The following is a 22,287-nucleotide window of genomic DNA, read 5'->3' as shown; positions in this document are numbered from 1 at the left end:
GCACCCGCCTCCGCCCCCTGCCTGCGCGCGCCCGCCGCGGGGGTCACGCGCCGCTGCTGCGGCAAGCGGGGGGCGGGAATCGGCGCGGGGGGGGCGGGGCCCGGTCTCCCCGCAGCACCGGCGGGCGCGGGGCCTTCCCTGGGGGCCGGGCACGGGCAGGTGCGGGTGCTGCCCTGGCTGCCGGGCTGCAGCGCCGCGCTGGGGCTGTTCTCTCTGCTCCTCTCCGTGGCTCAGCCTGGAGCTGGAGCAGGCGCTGTGTGCGCACTGTAGCTTGACACGGAAAGGGCGGGTCACTCTTCTGCACGCCTGTGTGAGAACCTGTAGGCACTGGGGAAGTGATTGAGTCGTGGGCTTGTTTAGTGTAGCTGAGTTGCAACCAACTTCTTACTTACACCTACCCAACTCCATCTCCTTGGCTGTTTTACTGACTTTCTGCATTTCCTCAGGTCGGTCCCACCACGTGGGTAAAAAAGCAGCTAAAGCAGCGCTTCCCCGTTTGCATTGCAACTGCATCTTGTCTTAACCTTGTGGATCTGGCTGACTTAACCAGAAACAAATAGGATTAAAACCCAGCTAACTGACATTATAAGATAAATTACAAAATCCCCTGCACTTCCTTCTTTATTAGATGAAGTCTGGACTTAAAAAAAATAGCAAAGGGATTTTTGTTAAAAGATGCAAATTGTTTTCAAGTTCATTGGTCCACTGCTCTATTACACTAAAATTTTTTTCTTTCTCAGGCAAGGCAACTGCTTGAAACAACAGTCCAGAAAGCCATGGAAAACAACAGTTGCTTTTACCAGGCTTCCCACTGTACAGTGGCTTGACTTCTACTGTAGTAATTAGTGTCATTACTAATGACAACTGTACCGCTAAGAAACACTATAGGCCACTAGCAAGATGCTCAAATCTCTAAGCTGTCCCTACCTTTTAGTAAAGGTCCCTTCCAGCATGAACCATCTTGCCATGTAAATCAGTGTGCTTCAGAAGTTTATCTCTAGTTTTTAAATCAAAACAGCATTTGCAATTCACAGAATCCTATGCCACATCTTTTGTAAATGTGACACCTCTCTCCCCCTTTTAGGCAGCATATGTATGTTTCATTGATTCAAACATAGGCACAAGCATACAGTGACTTTTTCATGGGACCAGAACTTTCTTTTACACATAAAAGAGGTAGCTTCTTGAAAATTCAGTCTCATTTGCTTTTGCTTCTTAGGTTCCACATGGAAGAGACGTTCATATTAATGCCCTGTAAATCGTATAAGTAACAAAATATTCACGTCTCACACTAATTTAAATTATGAACTTAAATCTGCAAAAAATGGGGACCTTAATGTAGTTTTTTAAGTCTTATCTATTAACCTGTAACTGAGCAGGAAAACTAACACCAACTAAAAAAATACTGAAGTGCTGTACATCATTAATACACAGTATCAAAACATCTCTAACTTCCCTTTTTTTTTTTTTCAATCCAGAAGTATTAAAAATGTATTGTGTAGGAACTATATATTCCTGGCTTTTAAACACTAAAAGCATAATCTACTTCTAAATCAGAAAGCCAACTATTCCATAATTATACCATTAAAACAGTTTTTAAACTTTGGAAAAGTATCTGCTACTGGTCTGTGTGGGCTGATTTGGCTAGATTTGTAGCCAAATACAAATGTGGCTAAATGGAGGCAATATGAAGACTGCATCTCCGAAAATTAATTATTTTCTTTGTTATCTGCTTACTAGTGCATATCAAATCCCTAGGTGTTTATTTTCTCTCAGGGAAAAGAAATACAAAAATGAACACATTTTGAAAACAATGAGAAAATGTGACAACAATAAATGGTCATACAGAAGTTTTTAATGTTTGATTAAATCATCACAGTAATCAGAATTTTTACTGTAATGATAGGCAGCTCTACCACACTATTATAAAGAAAAACATTAAGATCAATATTAAATACAGCTCTAGGCAACATCACAGATTAACAAAGATGCATTCTTCATGAACCAGTAATTGAATGATTTCTTTATTTTTAAAAAAGAAAATAAAAATGCTGACACTTCCCCCTCCCATCACCACTTTTTTTTTTTCAAATTAGTCACTTGAGTAAGGCGCTGGATGTTTCACGTTAGAAATTTTTTGTTTCACAGCACAGGCACACATACTTCATTATCAGAACCTCTAATGTATTTTTACCAGAAGACATTTTAAATGTCAATAGGGAAAGCTTAGCAGGTAAGAAGAGCCAACAGCTGCACCCACAACTTGTATGTAGCACTCGGGATCCATACTGAAATAAAAAACCACAGCAGGGTTGTGAACTGTATTTTAATTCAGATGGTACAGGCTGTAGAAGTTGGTGCAAGTTAATACAGTACACACAACAGTGGATTATGACAATATTAGAAAGGGCAGGGTTTCAAACTAATGTAAAGCCATTTTATATATGTCGTGCATTTATATTCTTCCACTACAGAAATAAATTAGACAACAGAAATCACAATCACAACTTCCAAAGCTGTCTTCTGTAAATGGGCCAAATCCTGCTCTCTGTGAAGTTTCTTCAGGCTTACACAAATAAACAACAAATTTTCAGCCACTAGCACCAACCTTTCATGGAGGAATACAGCTAGATGCTGCAACACTCTCATCTTAACACAGCCCAAGTCCCTGTTCCAGTTCCAAACCTGTTTTTAATACAGGGGCTGATCACCTGGAGCCCATTGGCACCTTTTGCTTTCTACTGGTTCCAGTTGCTGCAAGAGATGAGATGATGAGATGTGGGTGGCAGTTTGATACTTGGAAAAATCAGTAAAAATTCAGCAGAGCATTTAAGCACAGACATGACTTTGGAGCTTGCCCGAAGTATCAGATTTTTAAGATAAAAACATACTGAGTACTTGGTGAATGAAGACATTTGAGGTAACAATCATGAATGCCTTAGAGATACCTAGTATTATTATCTTAGACTTTTAGCATTTATATTTTTGCAGTCCTGTGGGGATAATGCTTGAAAGAAGGAAATTGTATCTAACCTCATATTAGAAAGCATGACTTTTTGTCAGCCAGATTGCTAAATATTTTTCCATCCAAACCGTAGGCTTATAGCATTTTGCCTTTTTTTTCCTCTACATGTGTTTGTAGTGGTTTGATAAAATGAATATGAAACAAATAAGTGACTGCAAAGAAAAAATTAAAGTAGTAATGGATTTGTCAGTTCACTTCCTAGCACATATGCTGCTGCTGAATTTTCAAATCCTGCCAACTCTTCAAGTACTGGATTTGCTTCTGCCCTGCTGCTCATCTTATATGGCTATGTATCATTTACACCCCTATATACTTGAAAAAAAAAAAAAAAAAGTTGTCAAAAGCAATCTAATAAGTAGAGTAGCTTTCTTTCTCTTTATTTTTAAAACCCCACAATTTTTTTAAAACAATTTCAATATTACTGTTCCAGTTATTTGCTTGTACAGGAAAAAGTAAATCTCAAGGTAATGGCAGTGAAAGTTGCATTTGAAAATGATCTTGTATGCATGTTGGATCACAAAAAAACCATTTTGTTTAAACCCTTCATCTAGTTGTAAACATTTGCTAATCCTCCATTACTTGCAGAGGATTATGAATTATTTTATAAAATCACATTAAAAAGGTAATTAGTTATGTGAGATATTAACTGATTCACATTTAATAGATTTTTTTAATCCATACAAATATAAATAAAGAATGGTAAAACCTCAAGAAAAATAATATACATTTAGTGCAAGTTATGAATTACATTTCTTCCTACCATGTCAGCAGTGGAACGTCTTTTGTGGAGAAGAAAAAATAAAAATTACCATTCTCAAATTTTACAGAGGCGGGGGGGAAAGATCTCCAGTGTTGTAGCATGCAGTTTTTACCAGATACACGTATACAGAATTGTTCCAGCTCTTAACTAGTAGAATAGCAGTATTTGTCCTTGTACTGCACAACATTGGTATATATCATAGTGTTTTCAATAATACAAAAATTGCATAAGACCAGGTCACATTATTGATATTTCCTGCAGCAAACTCATCTTTTTCTTTGAAACCCTAGTTTCATCTGATTTTAGTTTTTCTCATATTATGACAGCACATGGGCTGAAACAAGTCTCACATGGTTCTTGCACAGTATTACCTGTTGAATCTGTTTTTGTCGCAGTGGATCTGTACCGCCCTAAGCATTTCATGATGTACACACATGTTTAATGGCACAAGAAAAATCTCCCTTCTTGTGATCAAACCTCAGTAATTCACAGTACATCTCAATATGAGAAACAACTGCTTCAAAAGGGCACACCAATTTTAAAGAGGCTTTGTTACGGCTCAGGAGAGAGAGAAATAAAGCTCTTCTGGAATGTAGGAAGGTGACGTGTGATAATTAAAGGTTTCATGAGTTAACACAACAGTTTTCAATGGTAAAAAGGACAAGACCTTTCTTTCAGTCTCCATAAGATGGCTCAGTTCAGAGTAATCCCTCCAGAAACAGGGACTAATACCACACCTCTTCAATGCTGAAGTACCAGGCTGGGGCTGGAGAACTGCGCCACCTCGCAGGGCTCGCCCACTGCACTATCATGGCAGACCTGACGTCTCGGGACGCATCCAGTGCAGGACAGCAGCTCTCCCTTCCCACGTTCCCATCAACCTTCCTCCTTGCCACATATTCCCCCAAACCAGCTCCTGATTCCAGCAGCACTGTTACGCAAAAAACCCAGCTCTTGTCTCTGCTTTTAGAAGTGTCCCCCAGACTAAAGTGTTGTGCTATTCAACAAACGAACCTCTTCTTCTGTTTCCTCTCTCTCCTCAGCTATGGGTTTCAATTGAACATTATTGAGGCGGGGTCTTGGTTTGCCGTCTGGGCCATATGCCGGAGGATATCTTTTTTTGTTATAATGCCAAGGAGGCGCCTGCAAAGGATAAACGCAAGACCGAGATTAGTCCAAGCTGGAAGATCATAAAGCAGAACAAATCTGTAGCCAAGTCCTTTTTGTTGACAGGAATAGAGCAAAAGTAAACAGCCTGATTTTCTTATTTAAACAAAAACATTTTATTAATAAAAATATTGAGGAACCTCCAGTTTATTAAGACAGCAATGCTGAGACACCGTACTGGATGGTCTCTGACAGCTGCAGTCCATTTTAATGAAATACAAGTAATACAAGTAGAGCCCGTGACAATTTTTATTTAACTTTTTGTTTCTACAAAAATGAAATTTTGATTAGCGTATGCCAACAAAAAAGTAACAAAGAGGGACAAAGAAAAAAGAGGTATGAAAAAGAAGTGATATTGATCCCGTTTCATAGGGGAGGCATGTTCCAACCTAGCCATCAGAAGTGACGTACCGCTTGATGGCCCAAAATCCTAACAGCAAATCAAACTCCCCTTCGTTTTCAAATCTTAAGGATCCTTCCAGTCTGACACACTGGCTCAGGCTGAATGTATTCATAGGAGCACACTGTATTGGCCATGAAACTTTTGTTGAATGAACGATAGTTGACTAGTTTTTGGAGTTCACAGCTTTAAAAAACAAATAACTAATAATAAAATATTTTTGTTATTTTCCAGTTTAGATACTGTGCTCTTATGACAGGGTCTTCATGGCTTTTAAAGTTATAACTCTGTGAAATAACAAAAAGGGTGAGACTGTCCAAAAGGATAATATCACAGGAGAAGCAAAGAGCAGAATGAATGAGCTGCTGCCTTTGTTATTCTGGTTAGTACATTTCATTTGGTCTTATTAAAGGACGCATGAAATACTTGTGAAATATTAGCATAAAATGAGAACATAATTAGCATGTTTTGCACATGAGCAGCTAAAGTTGGTGGGTAGGTTTAGTAGAAGTAACTAGCAACCCATGTCCAAATTAAGACAAAGTCTACCCTCTATCTAAGGTTAGTTCACAACATCATGGTTAAAACAGTATCTAGATGCTGAAGTCAATATTCAACATAGCAGTGTGCCACGTGGTGGCTTCGGGTATCACTGATCGTTTTGTAAAGGAGCACATTAACTGCTGTAGGTAACAGCAGCAGCAATCAATGTAAAATCACAGGACATTTTACTAAGAGTAGTTTTAAAAAATCACATTAATAAAGAGGCATTACAGGGAAGATCTAATGCTGTGATACATTAAAAACATGCTTGGCTTTGCTTCTCAAAAGACGTGATACTTACTTTGCTATATAACAGCTATTTAAAGCTGTTGAGATCAGAAAAGGAAATTGGCATATATTAAAATCTTAATTTGCATTAGGAGGGGAAAACATATTTCTAGCCACGTGTTTTCCCATCTGGGGAAATCAGCAGGTCAACTAGATGAATCTGTGTGATCTCCAGAACAAAAATATCACAAAGTCCACTGTTTACTTTCCTTTAATGTTGTGACTAACAGTTCATCCATATTAACAGTCTAATTTATACTAAAGGTTTTTGCACATACTGTTTTATGGTTTAATATAATTTTTTAGCATAAGATGATTTCATTGTTCAGCCCATGTCATAAAAGCCCTGAACAGTTCACAAGTTTCATGCTTCCTGACTTCTAATGTGTCTAATTATGAGATCTGATATATCTAATCACCAAGGGTTCGACGTGCTGCTTTAGTTGCTCGAGATGCTCTAATATGTTCTTCTTTGTGATGATCCCCAAGACAATCCTGAAACAGATCATGTTATGCTAATAACTGTGTGTGAAATCAAATAAAAAAAAAGTTCTAATCATAATGAAAAAGGATTAGAGCAGAGCAAAACTAAAAATAATGAAAAAATGGTTGCAGGAAAGGTAGTGAGGTAAGTAAATGAAAAACTATTTCCAAGTCTGTACCCTTTCTCAGACATTGCCTTTTTTCCTTTTCTCCCAAAATGCTGAACACAATTGGATCTTCAGCCACCACAGAGCAGTATGTTTCTCATTTCAAGTACACATCAGGGAAGCATACTTCAATTCCTTCTCCCCATATTCATGTGTCTTCAGGTTTTAGAAGCACTGAAACTAAAATCTACTTTATTTGCTTTGTTTAATATTTATTTCTTCTCACACATACAGATCATGATTCACATTTTAACAAGCCACAGTAGATGAACAAAGTAATTACTGTGTAAAGTCACAGCAATTGAGGTTTGAGGTTGCACTGCAGAGCAGGGTTATCTGGTGTCCCTAGAAACAGTAAAATTCAGACAAATTTCTCATTCATGACAGTGTAAATCAAGAGCAACTCCCTGGAATGGATACTCTGGTGCAAATTAGGAGGAGTGAGGCTCAGTCTTTACATAGCTCTGCATTTGTCATGAGGACCAGTTTCTGCACACTTCCTATTCCAATCTGCAATGGAACCAGGAAATCAACATGTGTGTTGATGCGAGTATACTCAATTTGCAGGAAATTTGTCAAAATACTGATTAGACCATAATGTCCACATGGCTATATGCCATGGCTAAATACCACCAGTACTAGTATCCACTGTCTGATCTTTTTGTAATGGACAGTGTGCTCATGGAATATGACAAGTTTATAAATTGAAGTAGGACAACAAATATGAATGTCTGAAAATAGCGAATGATTAAAGCCATCCATCCATAATTGCTTCTGCTTTATAATAAAATACATAAAAATATAGAGTACAGTTTGATATAGTTTTGCACTATTAAGCTTTCTTAATTGAATTTTTAAAAATTTAAAATGTCTAAGTTTATTTTTATATCCATATAAATGTTTGAGTACTGAACCACAACAGAAATCCTCATAGTAAATCTTCTTCATTGAAGTTCTATCAGTTCAAATTTCCCTCCCAAAACAAGAATACTTGCATGCCTGCACTGACTTCTAAGGGTCAGATCATTATGTCCTTTCCCCATCAGAGAAAGTTTTTTAGAGTTATTTACACTTCTGAAAACATCTACTTGCTGTTCAATACGGGGATGCAATGTAGGAAAAAAGGCAGGAGAATGTTTCAATTTTTATTTTTTTTTTAAATACATCTGGAAAAATAAACTTTTAAACCAATGAGATATTTAAATATTTGCCACTTATAGCAGCAGTCCTTCTGACCATAGCAAAACACAGTCATTTCCACTCCTTTTTCAGGTTTCTTGGGTTTTGTCCCATGGACATTGATCCTAAATAACATGGATTAGCAGACAATGTTTCACTCCCCAGGTGCCTTAAAAGACACACTAAAGAGAAAGCAAAAGACTATGGTAGGAGCTGCAATGTTGTGTGTCAAGTGTTTTAATGCAATAGATACAAGAAAGCAGAATGTTAAAGGAACAGCTACACAGAAAAAGAGCATGTAAAAAAAGGAGCAGTTTAGATAAGAAGTTTGTTTATAATTAACATTTAAGTTACAACGAGCATTTACATTTCCATGCCTAGGGCTGATTTATTTAGTGGGTAATCACACCACCACTCCCTACATTCTCATTTACAAACATCTGAAAATTTAAAATTACTTTCTTGAAATATTCTGAAGTGCAGAAACAAAGGCTGCAGATCGAGGTTCAAGAACTAGTAGCAGTTACTTAATTCTTAGTATTCCAAGAACAAAAGCTTGGTGGTAAGCACCATCACTAAACTACAGAGTAGGAGATACTGACTGGGTCATTTTCTCCCTTATTTTTTATGAACCCAGATATCTGTAGATGTTCAACAGCTGATACATTCATTGCACATTACCAGAACATATGTAAGAAAGGAAGCACAGGCCTCAGACTGTGCACCACATAAGACTCAGTTTCTGCACAACAAGTTGTCTCCTCCACATGAAAGTTGCACACAGAAAATGGTTGCTGAATGAGAGCTGATTTTTAAAGGAACATCTTAAAATTACTCAAATCACCTGTCTGCTTATTTGGAATATAAGGGAGGAGTAAAAATTGAAGAGGTGCCACAGCTCAGCACCTTCTTAACAAACAGTTAAGGGTCCTCACCTGCAGTACCAAACATAGGGATTCAAATACCATGATCCTGGAATATATCTTGGTTCAAATACTATGATCCTGGAAGTGAAAATTACTGTATCTAACAAAATGAACATCATTTCTGCCACTTTACTCACCCGTTGTGTGTTACAAGGCACTGCCTCAGACCCAGCTTCCGGAAAATATCCACCACTATTTCCATTGGTGTGTGGTCTGTCACTGTAAAAGGGCTCATATCAAGTATGCTTCTAAGCTTCAATGGTCGAGGGCTTTCTGCTGGAAGCGACGGCGTGTGCTGGGCAAAACAGACCCTGGAACTGCCAACAATGCCTTCCTGTTTCTTTCTAGCACTTTCTTTAAGAAAAAAGGTAGGGGTCAGGGAACAGGAGAGCAAGAAGTATTTACATTCTTGGAATAAGATAATTTAGTGCAAACAGACATATTAGTCAACACTGCCAGACTCTAATGTTATTCTCTAGATGCTGACATTCTGATATATGCTATTTTGATATGTTTCCACAGCCACTGCATTTATCCCTAACAAGTGTTTGTGCAGAAACCACAAAAGCCATCTATCTTAGTTTTAACCATTCTTTGGCTACTACCTTTCTCACTCCAATAAATAACTTCTATTTACTATAAAGAAGTGAAAAGACTTCAAAACATACAAGAAGCACATAGACAGCTGCTGGAAAAAAGTGTCAAGAGAAAAGTCAATTACAATTTACAGTTCCCCTGTTATGACTCCAGTGGCTGTAATTACCGTTGGTTTGAAACCAACAAACTCGCTTCTGATCACTCTGAAAATGCTGTCTTTTTGTTTACAATGATTTAGCTTTGTATGAATTAGATCCTTTCCTCTTCATGTCTTCACCACTTAAGTAACATCAGCACCCCTCCCTGTACCCTGAACTGTTTCACACAATGACTCTCTTTAAGAGCAGCCAAAACCCAAGACTAAGCAAGTTGCACTGTGCAATCTCAGGAGCTGAAATGAGTCTTAGCTGTGAAAGTGTATTATTAGAAGAATGGTCTGTTATTCCCCTATTTACTCTTAAGTAAATGCAATCTTAAAACAGTGTGATGTCTATTATAACTTCCGAGTTTTGGACATTACTCTAGTCCTACATCCTACCCAGTGTAATACCAGCACACACAGTATAAAGACCACAGGGAAAAGTTTTACTGAAATAAACAGTGATCTGTTCACAAAACATTTTTTAAAAGTTTCAGGAGACTTTTGTATCTCTCAAGTGTCTTTGTTAAAGAGATACTTGTCAATGTACAATCTTGTGAATTATTAAAAAAAAGTACTTTCAGATGCAGCTTCCATCATTGGTTTAATGCACCAAATGTTACAGTCTTGTAACATTTTCTTACATAGTAATTATTTTTTCACTTGGTTATGATAGTATCCTCAAAATCCACAGAATTATTCTTGCCAATGCACAAAGCATTGTCACAAGTATCACACAAGTTCTAATACTCATCCAGAGAAAGGGAGCTCAAATAGGGCATGTGTGCTCAGGTGCCTAGGGATAAATTTCCTATTACACAAATAAACTGAAGAACAGAAACCTAAAATAATATTTCACTTACTTCTCCATATTAAAATCTTAACTGTTATTACAACAGTAAATAACATACCGTCACAGAGAAGTACAATATACACTTAAATTTAAAAATGGCTTGGACAGTAATTCTCATGGAATCCTGCTGTTCTGAAGTAAAAAATACTTAATTTTGAAGAATAATGTCAGTGTAGTACCACTTGAGGAAAAGAGATACTAACAAAAGCCCCAAAACAAACAAGATACTGGACTAGATGTTTTGACCTACTGCTGTATGACAGCTCTTGTTTTTATGACAGGCATTTTTTCCATTTCAGAGCCTGCTACTGAAGTTAATCATGCACTTCAATGAAGGAACAGACAGCCTGTGTGAGGTATCTGAGCCTGAAATAGATCTAGAAACACATAGAGTAAATTCTGTTTTAAACTATAAAATAATTTAAATTGGCACAGATAGTCATGCAATACTGGAAGATAATTACCTATTGCAATAGTTAAATCCCTTCTTAGAGCAAAGCCCACTAGTCTCTGTGATTCTTTTGACATAATAACAGGAAAACCATTATAGCTGGTTTCATTGATCAAGTTTTCTATGTCTTCAACTGTCATATTGTCCTGTGTCAGAACTGCTAAAGGTGGATCACTTCTTCGAGGTCTCATGACGTCAGCAGCCAGTGTTGTGTGAGTAAATTCTTCCTTTGCATCCAAGAAAGGATATCCATTCAGTCGGATGTGTGCCTCATAGATGCCTTCCCGACCAAAGGCATCTCCTACCCACTTACTGGTCATGACTGCAGCCATTAGGGGCACAATATATTCCAGCCCTCCTGTTAGCTCAAAGACAATAACTACCAGGGACACAGTCATCCTTGTCACACCACCTGCAAGAAAAATGGTAGTCAGTAACGTTCTAGTATCAGAGAACAACGAATTTATAATTTCCTGACTTCTAGTTGAGAACTACAAACATAACTTTGCCATTAAAGGTATTTCGATAAACACCATTCTGTATAATACAACAAGAAGCAGACAGGAAAACCCACAACATTTTCAGAAGTAAAAGCAAGCTTTGGGGAAAATTCTAGAAAGTCAGAGAATTTAAAAAATCTGTGCAGTTCTTCCATGTAAACTAAGAATAAAACTGTATTTCTCCATACCACACCTAAGTTAAAAATATGAGTGCAAGAAATTCCAGTAAGATAAGAATATAGAAAAAGAATGGACCTAATGCAGGCAAGTCACAGGTAGCAATTCAACAGATGTGTTGTCCAAAGGATTAGCAATTTTATGCTGTTGTTGAATCACAAAAATGAGAATTCTGAGCTGATGAAAGCTGATTTCTTGGACAATGGGAGAAAACAGGGATTATATTTCTTTTTTTGTTTGTTAGTATTCAAGAAGGGTTTTTTTGCCAAGGTTTCTGATGCCATATCTTCATTCAATAAAAGAACATGATCTTTCTTTCAATGGATTAAAAAGTGATGAGAGTTAATCTATTCCAAAATGTAAATTTGTAATGCTACTCTCTTTGGCCACTCAAATGCATTTCTCCTTAAAGAAAATACCTACTTTTTTGCAGAATCTTTACTAATAGCTTTCAAGTCTAATTTCGAAGACAATGAAGTTATAAACTAGAACAAGAAAAGACCTCCAAAAAACTTCACCTACTTTAGGTGACCAACTTAAGCCTCCTTCCATGAAACCGATTTTCAACAGTTTGTAAATCAGACTTGTTAAAAATATCTGAAGCTGAAGCTCAAATCATCAGACACTTGCAAAAGCTTTGTCTGGATTATGAATTTCAATAACATTTTTTGCAATTCATGTAGATGTGGCAGCTGATCATGTCACCTCCTTGTAATAATTTCAACAATACTTGACTCTGCAAATACTCTACTTCATACATTTCAAGAAACTGTTCTGACTGATACAGTATTGACATCTCCTAATACCAAAAAGAGAAAGTGTTACTATGTAAATACTTCTGTTTCTCATAAATTTAAATTTCACATAATCACAAGGATCTGACAAGTCTCATGTAGAGATCTGAATGTATTATTCTGAAGAGAAAGAAGTCCATATAAACAGATATACCAGAACTGCACGTTTATATCTCAACTTCATTTTTAATCATTATTTTGGCAACATAGAAGAAATCAGGTACTAATTTACTTTGTTGTATTTTAGTTACCTAAGCATGCAGCAGCACCAACCATGGCATAAAGACCAGGTGTAATACAGTCAGCTCCAACTTCACACCACTCCTTGAAAATGAACCAGTCATGATGGTAGTAAGCCAGCTGCTCCACTGCAATTCCTACAATCCTTCCTGCTATTGCTCCAATTGCCATACTAGGTATGAACAACCCAGACGGAACCTGCAACAAAAACAGAACAACTGCTGTGATGTTGATGACAACACACCTGATGCATGGTTTTACAAGTAAATTTTAATTATATTTTTCTTTTCCCAAAAGATATGCAAATGCTCGAATTGTTATGCTAAAAACATGTAAATTGACATTACAGGATAGTAAAACTTAACACAATGCTATTGCTACCTCTGATCATCAACCTGGTTAGCTGAATCTGTTTTATGAAAATGTTTCTTTATATTTTACTGCACTTAAGACCAAATCTATCACCAACACAGGACCACAAGTTAGACTCTCAGTGCCAACAGCACAATTTTTACCATACATGTGTGCAATGTGAACTGCCCTCCTCACTGAAAAGTCTTCCTCATTATTACCCATCTCCCTTACTACATGATCCTGTGAGTTAACATTCACTTACTACACATGCTTTGCACATAGGACTGCCGTGCCGAACTGCTTCCTAATACTGCTATAGATTAGATGGCCAACTATAACAGTGATTTTTTTAAAAAAGCTTTCTTACTATATTCAGTTTCCCATACAAAGTTGTGTATACACAATGCTAAATACAGTAAGAGAGAAAAAGGCTGGGCAACTTCCATTGCAAAAAGTAGATAACACAGATTACTGTAAAAAAAAAAAAAAAGTTCCTAATGCAATTTCAGTTATTTAAACTGCTTTTCTGTTATTAACTCAAACCTGAAAAGGCCACACAGCCTTGTCATACCAACATGGCTTTGTAAAATATTACTGCAAGCCTTGGTTTTATCAACAGCTTCAAAAGGAGTGAGGGTTCATCCGAGAAACTGCTGTTGTGCATCTTCTCTTCAGGAAGCTAACTGTCTTTCCAAAAGACATAGTAGTTTCTAAATGTCTCATTAAGCTCGAAAAATCTGCTGCTGCTCCTCCTCACAATAGTTCTTACTATCAAAATATTTTCTGCTATGATGGAGGTATAGATCTGGCCAGATATAAGTAGCAGAATTTTTACTTTTTGTTTAAATGCACCTAAGCCCCATCTTGTCAAAATAACTTCATTTAAAAATTGCACTCCTGGTGTAACAGGATACATTAAGTTTATGTTTTTCCACCGGAGAGCTGTGAAATTTCAGTACTGTGCTATTTCATAACTATAGACACTGACATGAAATCCAATAACTGGTGCAGAACTATATTTCAGAATCTATTTGCATCATCACAATCAAAATTTTTATTAGTATTATTACCAATATTTATGGTGGCAAAGATTATTTATAACAGACAAACCAAGGACAAACAAACATAGCAAGCTTTGTGTTTGAAAGCCAGCAGCACAGGCTTTGGGGAAAAAGTTTAATAATCCTTCATCCCCATCCTGAAAATTTTAGTGCTCACAGAGGTAACTATTCAATGCTATCATTTTAGTACAGTATCTAAACTGTGCATTTATACCACTAGTGGTATTTTGCACAATTAATCACACATCTAAATCCTTTTCTAACTGTTAAAATCCAAATTTTATTCTTGAGTGAAATTCCTTCTTGGTGAACAGTTCAACAGCATCCAAAAAAAAAAACATTTCAGATATAAAAGTAACTGAACACATCTTTGAAACTGCCTCAGATTCTAGTCTGCTACAGCAGTATGCCACAGAAATTCAGTCTCCTCTTAGAAATTACATCCAAATTGTTTCTGGTCCTTTGTTAACATACTTTTTTAAATACATCTAGCTTCTTCTCTTCTTTCCATCACATGTGGATAATGGATAAAGTCTAACTGTAATTATGATTCTACAGCTACATTTGTTCGCATAAGCCTCTGAATCACATGACACAAAATGGAGAGGAACCTTCACTGAGAAGAATCAAAGAAAACCAGTCAGCTTTCTTCTCCAGTGGATGCCAGTCTAAGTCAAGTTATACTACAGAGGAAAATATTTATTCTGTGGCACACGCATCACCCTTGAACAAGCAAAGAATCAGGATATGGATGTAACTTCCCACTTCTTTGGTAGAGCAGTTGCATACCAGTCAGGTTCTGAGGCAAAGCTGTAATCCCACCCCAACTGTTGATCTTCAGCCTTTAGACACAGTAAAGAGTCTATTGGTAATATGCATTACAGTATACCTACAAAGGCCTGAAAAAAAACAACAAACCAAAACCAAAAAACCCAAGCAAACAGCTTCCAGATCAGCTTCCTGGTGGTGCTTGTTCATGGGAGTAAGAGCAGCAGGGATCACCGTGTCCTGCAGGCAGCAGCTAAGTTGCTTTGCTTACCCCACAGGAAAACAGCTCCTGTGGGGGAGACTTTTGTGTCTTGCACATGGCTACAGCTCAAGGGATAGACCTGGAGAGCCCAGAGGATCCTTACTAATTATTTAAATTACAAAGTTGTCTTTTATAAAGACTTTTAAAAATTAATTTTCTCCTCCTTTCATAGAAATAAAGCTTGACATGCAAATAAATACAACATTAAAGTGACATCCCCTTCTTTAGATCTCCAGATACTGGCTGATATTCTAACCAGCCATATGCTTTAAAGCTTCAAAGAAATGCACATAGCACAGTCTCATCAATGACAGCACCATTATTCTTTGCCTGTTGGCAAAGTGATAAATATGTTTTTGCAATTTCACAAAAATAATTCCACCGAATTGCAGATGCTGAAGTTATGAGAAAACGAAACCAAACAAAGCACAAGCTCTACCCTTCTGTAATCTAGTGAATACTAATACACAAAGTGTGATCCTGTGGTTACAATCCCATGAGAAAGAGCCAGGTGCACACAAACACACAAATAGTAAGAAATCTTGAAATCCTCAGAAGGGCAGTGCCCTAGATATAAGTAAAACAGAGTAAGTGAATACAAAAGATTGGAGCAGTCATGTTTAGAATGATGTCTGAAATGTTGACCTATGGAAGACTAGCATTTAAAAGATCCACAAGGGATTTCTCTTACCCATCAACCAGTTATGTGGAAAATAACTTCAAATAACAGGCTGCAACATCTTCTAAAATAGCATAACATCATCTAAAATAGCAACACAACAAAATATTGTTCTATCCCTTACAGAAAGGATGAGGTTGGATGTGACCACTCCAGAATGTCTATTGCAACACCTCAGCTCAAGCAGAGTCAGCTACAGCACATTTCCCAGGATTGTATCCAGTCAGGCTTTCAGAATCTCCAAGGATGGAGACTTCCCAAGTTCCCAGGAAAACCTATTCCAGTGTTCAACCACCCTCACATAAGGAAGTTCTTATGCATGCAGTAACATGGAAAAGAAATGTAGACTGAAAAGTGAAAGCCAATTTAAACACAAGTCCTTCTTAGTGAACAATACATTTGTGTTAAGACACAGCTGATAATGTTGTAGCTGCAAAAACCTATGAAGGGAGCCTGACAAGACAGAAAATGATGAAGGTATGACAGTTAGATGTCATTCAGAAAACAGCCCCAGGTTGGAGAGAAGCTGATGAGAGCTCCAAAACAGGTTTATGAAATGACCAGAAAAGACAAAAAATACGCTGCTTTGTAATGGAGAAGAAATTCTCATTACAGCCATGACATGCCAAGGTGGAAATTTCAGGAAAGGTGTCATCATTAGCTCCTTCTGACAGTCTGCACTAACTACATGTATGTGATATTATAGAGAGGGGATTTTAAAAAACCCAGCAAGTTGTTCAAGAGGTACAACCTTCAAGTTATTAAAGTCTTTTCTTCTTCCATGTAACAGGACTAGGGAACTTGTGTGGTTATGTTTGAGCTCAGCTGAATGCAGCTCTTGGAATTTTAGAATCATCCTTATTGTTGAATCAGGCCCATAAAAACAGCCATCCACCCTCACAGTTACTATTATTCAGTGGAACAAAGGGCTAGTTTGAATTTAATTAAGCTTGATATTGTTTTTTACAATAATTGCTTATTAATTAACACTAAAAATACCTTTTTTAAAAACAACTACACATCAAAAAATTCTACAAATAAAGCTGCTAGCTTTGAGAAATGGAAAATGAGAAAGGTAATAATAAATAATCACAGCAGATGATGCAGCCACCGCATACACACACACTTACCTTGATACCAAAGGTGAAGACTGTCATGATTATTTTAAATATGAGTGCTAAACACAACTGCCATATAGCTGAATAGACTCCAGTGCCTGCTGGACGGTCAGGAATATCATCTACTATTTTGCTTGCATTCATATCATTTCTGTAATCACAGAGGGAGGAGGATTCTAATGGCCCACAGTCTGTGAAGAGCTCTTTAATAAGCTCACTGGTGTTTAGCCTTGTATATGGATTAGGAAATGCAATGACAGCTGTTATTGCTGCAACAATAATAACCTCGAGGACAGGATACTTCCCAAATTTCGTAGATTTGCGTCGGCGACACCATGCAATGTTTGCTCGGATGAAAAATGCTCCCCAGAGCCCACCAAATACTCCCAGAAGAATAAAAGGAAGCAGTTCAAAAAGGTACCAAGGAGTGTGATATTCCACATAAAAAAGAACTAGGCGGCTATTACCAAAAGGATTGATGGACCTTAAAACAAATGCAGCTACTAAAGCAGCAAAAAACGATCTCCATAAAGTTTTCAGTGGGAAATAGTAACTGACCTGCAAAAGGCAATGCATTAGAATTATTAGTGGTTGAATTAAAAGTACTGAGAAAAAAAAAGTACTATTACATTCAGTATTACATATCAGTATTATTCCTATCATTTGGAGCCCTGGCAATTTAGCACATACTATGTTTTTACAAAGCTCTACAACAATTCATACACATATACATATGTATGCATAATGTACCTACTCATACATATATATCAGTTTAAAAGACAATACTAAAGCAGTATTGAAAACACTGCTATTTTAAGACTGTTAGGAAATAATGCATAGTAATTTATGTTTAAAAGCTTCTCTGTTTACAAGTACCTCTTTCTAGGTATTCATAAGAACTAGACTATGTACTAGCTCCTCTTTCAAATTTCTTACTAGTACTGTTTCATCTCCATTCAATTTCACTGAAAGACTCCTGACATAAGTGTTCTCTTTATGAAGTATGATTAAAATATTTTTAATACTTAAACCCTACTTAGCCTTGTCTGAATTTCAAGAGAGTTTTCTTCTGAGTTGTTTTTTTTTTTAATTTTTTTTGGCAACAAAAGAATTCGTCATAATCCCCTAATGATATAGCAAAATTATACATGAAAAAATATTTTGCTTCTTTTTTTCAATTCAGAGATATTTAGGTTATAAAAAAATGCTAGTGACCTAAATAGCATTTGTATGTATTTTGCAACCAACTAATGAAAATGTATTTAATATGCAGCATTTCTTGGAAAAGTTTGTTGCCTTGGAAGTTAGTTTTATAGCTTATTTGCCTTTAAAATAATTAATGTATTGAATTGTGTTTAGTGTCTGAAGCCTTAAGTAGTTAAAAAACTTGTTTCACAAAACTGTCAAATAGGTTTCTAAGGCCTCTTTCAGAATGAAAAACTTTTTTTTTTTTTCTTTAAGAATACACTTCTAGACTGAAAAGCTGCTGTATCTCTATCTGTATGTAAACTGACTCAGTCCTTTTCCAGAAAAATGTAACTGAGAATAAAGCAAGGCTGACATTCATCCAAAGAAATGAAAAGGTATGTTTAGGAGTTTGCCAGTAACAGCAGTCTTGGTTTGAAATGTGGGTCCAAAGATAATTTCCTTCCTTGGAAAGACTCCACAGCTGAAAGGATTCTGAGATTATTAATTTTTAATATCTATCCTTCAGTGCCATCTTTTGACATACCTCCTCCAGACTGAAAAGGACTCCACCAATTGGGGCACCAAAGGCTACAGATACTCCTGCTGCTGAGGCAGCTGACAAAACCTGAAAAAGAAAAATGGTGAGGGGTATTTTTGCAGTCTGTGATACATTTCAGACATGAAGAACAGAATCTAATCGCAGTTATCAGTTTCTTCTATGTTTCTATCAAGGACACACAGACTTGCTAACAGAAAAGCATCAAGTAACTGTATCAAAATGCTCATATGACATGGCCAGTGACCACAGCAGCCACCGACCCGTCCTAGACATGACAAAGTTGCCAAGGATGCTACTCAAAGCCTCTGCAGCAAGGCACTCAGAGGCGTTTATGCTTCAGTATGAATCTGCTGATAACTCATTTTCAGTAAATTGTAGTAAGCTTTCTCTGTGCTAGATGTGTGTGATGGAGAAGTCCACCAATCAAAATGCTATTCAAGGGACAAAAATAAATGACGGACTACACAGCTTTTATATCAGTTTTGGAGATCTGTGCTCAGTAGTCTTCAATCAAGAAGTTGCAAAAAGATCTGAGGTGAACTGAGATTAAGGGAGAGATTAAGAACTGAAGAGGGCCCTGGTCTTAAAGCATCATGGGTGAATTATGTTCAGTAAATGAGGATGGTTAAAATGCATGTTAATTATAACAATATCTTGTAAATGTAACAAATTATTTGCAAGAACATTGACACCCAGGTAACAGCCCTTACACATCTGTGGAAGAATACACAGGAAAAAAATATTATCCTAAGTAGCTAAACCACAGGTAAGTTAAATAATTTAAGACTATATAGCTCTGAAATAGGAAGTGAACCCAAATTTCCCATGTCCTACAGTCTCCTTCTAGAAGTAGAACCTGAGCCTGAGAACTGAAGTACAGCTGGACAACAGCCTTTTTTATTTTACAATACAAACATTTTGTTAAATTAATAAGGATGTTAAATCTTGTTACTTAGTATGGCTCTCTCTACTGGGTTTAAGTGACAAGGTTTTGGTAGCAGGGGTGCTGCAGGAGTAGCTTCTGCAAGAAGTTGAGAAGCTATGTCCATGTCCAATGCAGCCAGTCCCAGCTGGCTCCAAAATAGACCTGCTGCTGCCCAAAGCTGAGTCTGTCAGTGATGCTGCTGGTGCCTCTGTGATAAGATACTTAAGAAAGGGTAAAAAACACTGCATGGCAGCTGTGAGAGAAGCAAGAAAAACGTGAGAGCTACAACTCTGCAGACACCCAGGTCAGTGAAGAAGGATCGGGAGGAGGTGCTCTACGTACCACGGTAGAGATTACCCTGTAGCTGGTGGTGAAGACTATGATGAGATAGTCTGTCCCCCTGCAGCCCATGGAGAACCATGGCTGAGCAGATCTCCACCCTGCAGCCTGTGGAGGGCTCCACAGTGCAACAGGTGGATATGCCCTGAAAGAAGCTGCAGCATGTGAAGAGTCCAAGCCAGAGCAGGCTCCTGGCAGGGGCCACAGCCTCTGGAGAGAAGCCCATGCAGGAGCAGGTTTTCTGGCAGGAACTGTGGCCTGTGGAGAATCCAGACTGGAGCAGTCCATTCCCATGGCAAGGACTCATGCTGAAGAAGTTTGTGAAAGACTGTCTTCTATGAGTAGCACCCCACACTGGAGAAGGCAAGAGCATGAGGAAGGATTGGCAGAAACAAGGTGTTACAAATTCATCGCAGCCTCCATTCCCCATCCCTGTGTGCCACTTTGGGACAGGAGAGTCAGGAGTGAAGTTGAGCCTAGGAAGAAGGCACAGTTTGGGAAAGGTGTTTCTAGTTTTGTTTTTATTTCTCACTATCCTACTCTGTTATTCATTGTCAATAAAGTAATCTTCCTCAAGTCTAGTCTGTTTTGCCTGTGATGGTAATTTGCTAGTGATCTTTCTGTCCATATCTTGACCTACATGTTTTTCATCTGATTTTCTGCCACTGTCTTGCTGAGGAGGGATGAGAGGGCAGCTTGGCGGGCCCCAATGCTAACTGACCACACTCTCACTAACAACAACAAACTCAAATAGAACAGAAACACTGTTGTCACCAACACTTTTCCAGGAGTAATTTGTTCATGAGTTCAAAAGTCCTCTACTATCCTCACAAGTGAAGACACTCATCACTACCAAAATGTAGAGCCAAGAACAGGAAGAATATAAGTAAAATCAAATGGCTTGTGAGGTGGGAGAAACACAAACTTACTGTGACACAGAACCAATTTACCTTGGAGAATAGTAGGGATAATACATTGTTCTTAACATGATAAATAGCATTGGTAATCCAACCTTAAACACTGTCCAAAAGAACAAATATAATAATAATAAAAAAAAAAAATCAGTGTAAATGCATGGATATTCAATACATTCTGGAAATGTTTTTGCAAGAACTTACCTCTCTTTTTTTAGCTTCATTTGTGCTGTACTTTGGAAAGAGGTAGGAAAAAATATTCCCACAGCAGCAGGCAACATGTACCAAGGGACCCTCTTTTCCTAAACTCAAACCTGATGCGACAGCCAAGACTAAAGTAATTGTTTTTATCATCAAAGTCCACTTCCCCAGGTAACCTCTGATGATGAAGCCACTCAAAATAGTTTTTATCTGGAAGAAAGAAAAACATGTACTGTTCAGATTGCTACACTGAGTCCATCTGGTCTCCAGAGGGTTTCTGTTCACAATTGACGTCTTACACACTGGACAACAACATACAACAATATTATCAAATACATTTAGTAGAAATTTAATCTGCAGTAAATTATGATGTATTATGATGTAAACTATCAAGTGATAGTCAGAAAACTCCTAAAGGAAAAATAAACCCGCAAAAACTATACTCAAGTTCTTCTATTGCAGCAATATCACATTTGCACCAATTTTACCCCTCTCTTCTTTCTCTTTATGTTCTACCATCTCTACATAAAAACATAACAGTAGATTTCTTGACATAAAGATGGACAAGGTCTTTTCCACTAGAAAAGATGTGCCACTTGCCCAACATACTACTTTACATAATAGTGTCATATTATTAGTCTGGAAAATATACTCATAGATAGGAAATAATATAGTTATCACAGGAAAGGACAACATGTCTATAAATATGATATACACAAAACTTTGGGCAGCTGTGTCTAGAAATCAAAAATTAGCTAAATTTGGAAACTGATTCAGGATGAGATCTCTTCTGGAATAATGGCACCAAACTATTCCAGCCTTATTCAGAGGAAGGATTTGTTGTTCAATTTCTGCAGTACACATACATCAAGAAAGATTTACAGAATGACCAAAAAAGTGAGACTGACCAGACTTTGACTTTGGGTTTTTTCCTCCTGTTCTGTTTACAGTATCAGACAATTATTATAAAATGCATGAGTTTTTGAGGTATCAAACATTTTACTTTGTGATTGTCTGATGGTTTATGCTTGTTAAGGCAATTAAAGCCAGTGCAACAGAAGATAAACTGCTGTATCAAAGGACCTGTATTCTGTCAATTAAACACTGCTCTCTTATCACCATAGGGAAGGTGGGGATTGAGGGGAGCTTTGGAAATCACTCTGCAGAAGTCTACTCTCTTAAGCTAAAAGCTTCCTTAGAAAGTAGTCCAGCCAGAAGCATGCAGCAAAA

The 22,287-nt window shown here is 37.4% G+C and overlaps 1 protein-coding gene across 7 annotated transcripts in view; it reads right to left on the bottom strand.

Annotated features, from left to right (window-relative positions):
• Positions 1 to 1,835: 1,835 nt before the first annotated feature.
• CLCN3 (chloride voltage-gated channel 3) overlaps positions 1,836 to 22,287 on the bottom strand; it is a 66,185-nt gene continuing 45,733 nt past the window's right edge. For 3 of the 7 annotated variants that reach the window (XM_051616476.1, XM_051616475.1, XM_051616478.1), the window contains 9 exons: positions 21,061 to 21,267; positions 18,664 to 18,744; positions 16,944 to 17,489; positions 12,701 to 12,887; positions 10,992 to 11,390; positions 9,076 to 9,292; positions 6,603 to 6,678; positions 4,800 to 4,928; positions 1,836 to 2,754 (listed from right to left, as the gene is read on the bottom strand). In XM_051616476.1, coding sequence (XP_051472436.1) covers positions 2,692 to 2,754; positions 4,800 to 4,928; positions 6,603 to 6,678; positions 9,076 to 9,292; positions 10,992 to 11,390; positions 12,701 to 12,887; positions 16,944 to 17,489; positions 18,664 to 18,744; positions 21,061 to 21,267 — 1,905 coding nt within the window. In that variant the 3' untranslated portion in view covers positions 1,836 to 2,691. Of the gene's footprint in view, positions 4,929 to 6,602; positions 6,679 to 9,075; positions 9,293 to 10,991; positions 11,391 to 12,700; positions 12,888 to 16,943; positions 17,490 to 18,663; positions 18,745 to 21,060; positions 21,268 to 22,287 lie in introns of all 7 variants that reach the window. The other 4 variants (XM_051616479.1, XM_051616482.1, XM_051616477.1 and 1 more) reach the window with 3 other exon arrangements.

This window comes from Apus apus, chromosome 4 (assembly GCF_020740795.1).
Source record: "Apus apus isolate bApuApu2 chromosome 4, bApuApu2.pri.cur, whole genome shotgun sequence".
NCBI classification, from domain to species: domain Eukaryota; kingdom Metazoa; phylum Chordata; class Aves; order Apodiformes; family Apodidae; genus Apus; species Apus apus.
Note: the sequence above shows the minus strand (reverse complement) of the source record. Positions and strands in the feature narration are given on the sequence as shown.